We start from the raw sequence: 6,165 nt of genomic DNA, 5'->3' as shown, positions 1-6,165 counted from the left end.
GTAGGGTCTTGTGATCAGGGGCTTGAGTTTTGTCCTTTGGCCAGTAGGGAAGCGTTTAAAAGATTTTAAACGGGCATGACATGGTCTGATTTATACTTTTTAAAGATAATTCTGGCTGCTCTGTGGATCCTGGATTATGGGAGAACGACAGTAGAAGCTGGGCGATAAATGAGGAGTCAGGCAAGACGAGACTGGCTCGGACTAGTGTGTATAAGTAGAAATGGAGTAAAGGGGGTGGATTCATGGTATATTTTGGAGAGAGAGCCCACTGGACTAGCCAAGGGTTGGCTGCGGGGTAGATAGAGGATGCACAGAGAGGCCGTAGGCTGCTGCTGCACTGAGGAGACCCTATGATACCCACACTGCAAAGGAGAGATTCCTATCAGTGTGTCCATGCTGGGGATGGTGTGGGAGGTAGAAATGGAAAGAAAAGTGGACCCTTTCTTTCCTAGAGTCTCCTTTGTAGGAAAGGTTTCCGGAGCACTTTCTGTCCCCAAAAGCAAGTGCCTTGTGACACTAAGGGATTTTCACAGAACAGATCTTGCTTTGGGAGAGATTAGAGGGGCCAGGGGAGAAGGAAAACCCAGAGGCTAAGATCAAGTCTCAGCGCCCACAGCCCCCACCTGCGTTTGCAGCCCTGGATTTCAGCTCTAGTGGAGTCCTCCCTGTCCTTCTTGCTGGGGTGGAGAGGGGCATTCGTGAGGTGAAGGGTTGTCCCACAAGAAAGCCCAGGCATCATCTGGGCCTCCATTAGCCACTGATGGTGGAGGCTCACCGGAGGCAGGGAGGCCCTTGGAACAGACTTAGTTCAAAGGAAAGAAGATTCACTCACAAAACAGTGACTTCCCTCTGAAGCCTAGTTATTATTCTAATTAAGCCACCACAAAATCTGTTCTCTTAATAACACCCTGCCCAGGAGGACTCTGCGCTGTTCCATGGAGGGCAGGTTGGACAGGGAGCTGGCTGAGGGTAGGGTGCAGGTCTTCATGCTGGCTGATCACTGGTCCTGGGCAGCAGGAAAGAGCATTATGAGACAGGTGGCAGCAGTCAGGGATCCTGTTGTAGAGGCCCTTCCTTACTATACATTGTCACAGCTCCCTCTGAGGAGCCTTTCAGGTAGGTGCTGGTAGAAAGACTCACTACCTGGCCCAAAGGTATTAACTGGCACCTATGTGGAGAGCAAACCACTGGGCTAAGGGCTTTACGCTGCTCTCATTTATTCTCACCAGCTGATTCTGGCCCAGAGATGTGTTTAGTTTGGCCCTCTCAAAGTGTTTTAAAAATTCTGAGTCATTTGCCAATATTTTAAGTTCAGGAGATTTATGTAAAAATTCAGGTCCAGTTGGCCTTCTCTGGGAGGTGTGTCTTTCCCGTGGTCTCTGATCTAGTGAGGGGTGGAGCTAGGCTTTGAAGCCAGTACCCCTGAATCGAGAGCTCCTGCTTTTATGCTATGGGAGAGCCTGGCTTGGAGGTGCCTGCTTTGCAGGAAATGAACAGAAATGCAATTCCTGGACAGCCCATTGCAGGAGAAATTAGCTGGGTGAATTTATAGTACCTCTCCCCTCCTCTTACCCTACCCGTGGCAGGGCTGGGTTGGCAAGATGTGGGCTATAGTCAGGGTTCTGTTGAAGTCACCTTGGACACTCTCAGACCCCAGATGACAGTGAGGATGGGCTGCTGTGGGTAGTGGAGCATTATTGCCCCGTTTGTTCTACGACCTGGGCCGCTGATTGCACTCTGCTGCACAGTGGCAGGGAGGTCTAAAGGTCAAGAGTGTGGTCTCCTGAGCCAGATTTGCTACAAGCACTAGTCTGGGGCAAGTCACTTAAGCTCTCAGCTTCGTTTTTATCTGCAAAAGGGAAGCAACTGTCATGGTCACTGGCATCGAAGTTCTGTTTGTTCTGAGGGTTTAATGAAGTCCCTGTGTACCAGGACATCCTCCTCCCCTGCTGCAGTGAGTGCTTAGTAATTTTAGTCCTGTTGTTCCAGCCTCCCTGCCTGCCATCCATGCTGCTCACACCACCAGGAGTCTCTCTGTACCTCCACACCCTCTGCAGAGCACTTGTCCACGTACCTTTGGAGCTGGGCAACAAGCAGCCTCAATGAACCTTCCTGTCATCCTGATCCTGCTGTTGGGGAACACTGGGGTGGAGAGAAGCTCCTAGCTGAGGTCAAGTCCAAGGCAGGCGGGACCCCCTGGTCAACTCAGAGGTCTGGATAGTCACGCCCTGCCTAATGCTCCCTGGTCTCTCTGGGCCACAGTAGGAGAAGGGGAACCCCAGGCCTGGCGTGGGCAGACTCGGGGTGGTGACATGGCAGGTAGGATCCCAGGCAGGGTGGGGAGCCTGGCTGGCCTGCAGCAGGGCTGGGCAACAGGGCTTTCTTTCTGTTGACACTGGCTTCTTGTCTTTTGCTACGGGTAGTGAGGCAACTCAGAGTCCAGACTAATAGGAACATGGTGGAAAGCGCTCTGGGCCCCGAGCCCCAGATCTGTTCTCACCTTAGGACTCAGCCTCCGACGAGCTGCGAGACCCAGGGCGTATTAACAAGCCACTCAGTATTCTCCCCTCCAAGTGGGGACAAGAACAGGCTCTGCCACCCTGGACACTCTGCAGGATTAGAGGCACTAGTGGGTAGGAAAGCACTTCCAACAGGCAGGAGCTGACAAAGGCACAAAGGCAGCTCAGCGTGGGCTCAGGGATCAGCCCACGTGGATTCAAATCCCAGTTCAGCCAGTTACTAGCAGGACAAGGCACTGAGCCTCCCCAGTAAGTGAAGCTAATAGCTCACAACTCACCAGGTTGTTAGGAAACAGGAGACAGCGGAGATGGTATGGGTGGAGGAAGCAGCTCAGCGTGGGAGAGCTGCCCTTCTTACCTTAAAGTTAAATACTGCAGTCGAGATAAAGTGGATTTGTAGTATTCTCTGGAGAAGGGCACTGGGAGCGGGAGGGAGCCCAGCCCAGATCCAGTATCCCTGGGCCTGGTGTATCAATGGGACCCAGCTTGGAGCCTCCCTGCCCCCACCCCCATTTCCACACTCTTCTAGCCACTCCTCTCAGATGTGTCCTCAGTGCTGTTCTTGCTGGCTTGTCCTTTAAACCAGATAGCATGGTCCTACTGGAAAAATCAATCTTGTTTCCTCTGCCTTCCCCACCTCAGGCACCCAGCAGGGCACCCATTGCAACTGAGTGGGAGTGGATTCTCTGATGGGCCTGAGTTTCCTCAAGTGGAAGCTGGGGAAGGTTACTAGTTACTGTTCAGTCTGGGCTTTTGACCACCCCCCACCCTGCTGCCCTCCTAGTTACTGTTCAGTCTGGGCTTTTGACCACCCCCGACCCTGCTGCCCTCCCTCTCTGTCTTAGACTCCTGCTCCTCTGAGACTCTGGGCTCAGGAGATAGGAGATGCAGCCTCCTCTCCCCCAACCCCATTCCTCCCTAGGGTGGGTGGAGAGGGGGTGGGGCTGGCTGAGGAGAAGCCTGGGGCAGGGCCTTGTTCTCATTCTTCTGCTTCAGGCGGGTGTGGGGAGGTAGGTACTGGTGATTTTAAGAGAGATTGAAGATTTCCCATTCCGCCTGTGAGTGTAATGGGACCTGCCTTTTGTTGCAGATGGAAGAGAAGAGGCGAAAATACTCCATCAGCAGCGACAACTCCGACACCACTGACAGTAAGACCTTCCATTTGGGTTCCTACAGGGAAAGCATTTGAGTCATCACTGGGCCCTCAGGCCCAGAGTGGGGAAGGCTGCCCCATGGTCTCAGTGTTGACAAAAGCGTGAGCTAGATCAGATCCCTCTGCTCCTAAGAGAGTCCCCACACCACCCTGGCCTCCAGGGTCTTGCTGTCCTCCTTACTTTACTCCCCTTTTCCCTCCAGGTCTCAGCTCCCCTCTGAGCCTTTACATACGTGGCTCTTAGGTTCCTGTCCTTGTGGCCCTACTGTTGTGTCAGAGCCTTATAGGACGTCCCCAGCCAATAGAAAACCTGTCACTATTGTAATTACCTGATAAGTATCATTCCTAACCACTGGTAAGCTCCTTGATAGAAGGGTTATGTCTTATTCACTGCCTTATCTCCAGCTAGATCAGGCACATAATAGGTGTTCAGTAAATATTTGCTGAAGATATTATTGGAGTCTGCCCTTCATGGGATCTTGCTAATAGAATCTCAGAGGTAGACTTATGTATGGGCTGGGGGTGTCATTTGGATGTCTAGGGGGTGGGGGACATTGTCAAGGAGGAAATGGAGTTTAGAGAGCCTTTTCTGAGAGCTTTTCTGTAGTAGCAGAAGGCAGCTCTTCTCAGCTGCCCTAGGAACCTGGGCCTGTATCAGCCAGTTGGAGTAAGGAATTCCATTCTGCCCTGTGGGAGAGACACACTGCCAGGAGTATCCCTCCTCATTTGTGGTATATCCCGGTGGAAGCCCAGGCTAAGGAAGAGGCCATACTGCCAAGGAGGCTGGGCCTGGAGTTCTACAACTCTAGACCTTGGTTTGTTCACATATGTGGTGAGCACCTGGGATTAGGGAGATCTCCAAGGCCTCCTAGAGCTCCCAGAGTTTTGCAACCCACCCCCCAGAACCTGAGGCAGATGAACTAGAATGGTGGGGGTCAGGTCCCAGTCCCTTCTCCTCCAGGTCTCATGTGTGTCCTTTGGGGTCTGTTTGCTCCGCTTGGCTCTGGCGTCTAACCTGGCCAGTCAGTCCTTCCTGCCTGCGGCAAGAGATCACAGCGTCAGGCGCTCTGTGGCTACAACCACGCTGCCTGTGGCCTGGCTCAGCACAGCCAAAAAGAACCGCATCCTCTACTTCTAACTTTATTACAGGCAAAGGAACCCTTGAGGGCGGAGCACCTGCAGGGGTGGGTGTCTGGGCAGCTGAGCCCTGTAGCTGCCTCGGAGTTGGGCCAGGCTGTAGCATGCTCCTTCTCCACCTTTCCTCCACTGTGCCCACCTATGACTGCTGCTCCTTTGACCCATAGGGCTGGAAGCCACAGCCTTGTTGTCCAGTAAGGGCTTAGACCCTCATAATAATTGCTAATGTTTATTAAGGCAGCACCGTGTGCCAGGGACTATGCTAAGACTTTACAGGTATGATATCTAATTCTCACAGTAACCCTTTGAAGATAGTTATTCTCTTACCTCCATTTTATAGAAGAGCAAACTGAGGCTCAGAGAGATTAAGTCGTTTGGCCGGGTGACGAGCAGTTAAGTGGCTGAGCCAGGCTCAAGCCCGGTCCATGGGTCTGCTTTAGAGCACTACTATTCCAGCTGCCCTGTCCTACCTCTGTCTACCCATTTGGCATCACGCCAAGGAGGAAGCAGAGGACCAGAGAGTGCAGAGGATTTGTCATGGGTCACACAGGAAGCTAATGATTAGTCCTAGTCACCGCCTTTTATTTTCCAAGCCCCTTCTAGTTGATGAGTGGAGGAGGCATCATGTCTCCACTCATCATTTGAAAGGCCCAGAGCAGGGACAGTTCACCAGGTGCTCACAGAGGTGTTCACCTCCTGAACATTCAAGCTAGAGCTTTCCTTACAGGCTTCCTGTCCTTGGAACGCAGGTGGATGGTGTTCCTGGCCTTGCAAGAGCTGCTAATGAGCTGTGTTCTCTCTGTAGGTCACACTACATCTGCCTCAAGATGCTCCAAACTGCCCAGCAACACCAAGTCGGGCTGGCCCCGGCAGAACGAAAAGAAGCCCTCAGAGGTGAGTTGTGCAAGTGTCCTGGAGGAAGATGAAGCAGAGGTGGGGAGGTGACAGGAGCAGAGACCTGGGGCGAATGAGGGAGAGTGAGCCTTGCAGATGTGTGGGGGAAGAGCACTCCTGGCAAAGGGCACAGTCATTGCCAAGTGAGGCCGGTGTTGCTAAGTGGAATTGATGGGAGGGGAGAGGGGGTGTCGCTCTCTTAGCCTTGTAGGTTGTTGTAAAGATGTCCCTATTGACCTGGACTAGAAGTTTCTTTCCAGGATTATAAGCAGGATAATGACATAGTCTGATGTTTTAATGAAAGGTCCCAGTGGCTACTGTGAGGAGAAGACGGGAATATGGGGGACAAGGGCAGAAGCAGGAAAGATTCTTTTGCAGTTGATCAGGAGACAAACGATGGTGGCTTAGAGCTTGGTGGAGACAGTGCAGTAAGAAGCAGTGGCATGTGATACACTTTAAAGA

General features: G+C 52.4%; 1 protein-coding gene across 10 annotated transcripts in view; it reads left to right on the top strand.

Moving 5' to 3' along the window:
* JADE2 (jade family PHD finger 2) overlaps positions 1–6,165 on the top strand; it is a 48,358-nt gene that overhangs the window by 7,069 nt on the left and 35,124 nt on the right. For 5 of the 10 annotated variants that reach the window (XM_006923121.3, XM_015598204.2, XM_006923119.3 and 2 more), the window contains exons 2-3: positions 3,610–3,667; positions 5,615–5,703. In XM_006923121.3, the coding sequence (XP_006923183.1) occupies positions 3,610–3,667; positions 5,615–5,703 (147 nt within the window). The other 5 variants (XM_015598203.2, XM_025040639.1, XM_025040637.1 and 2 more) reach the window with 3 other exon arrangements.

The sequence above is a fragment of the Pteropus alecto genome, unplaced genomic scaffold (assembly GCF_000325575.1).
Source record: "Pteropus alecto unplaced genomic scaffold, ASM32557v1 scaffold78, whole genome shotgun sequence".
NCBI lineage: Eukaryota > Metazoa > Chordata > Mammalia > Chiroptera > Pteropodidae > Pteropus > Pteropus alecto.
Note: the sequence above shows the minus strand (reverse complement) of the source record. Positions and strands in the feature narration are given on the sequence as shown.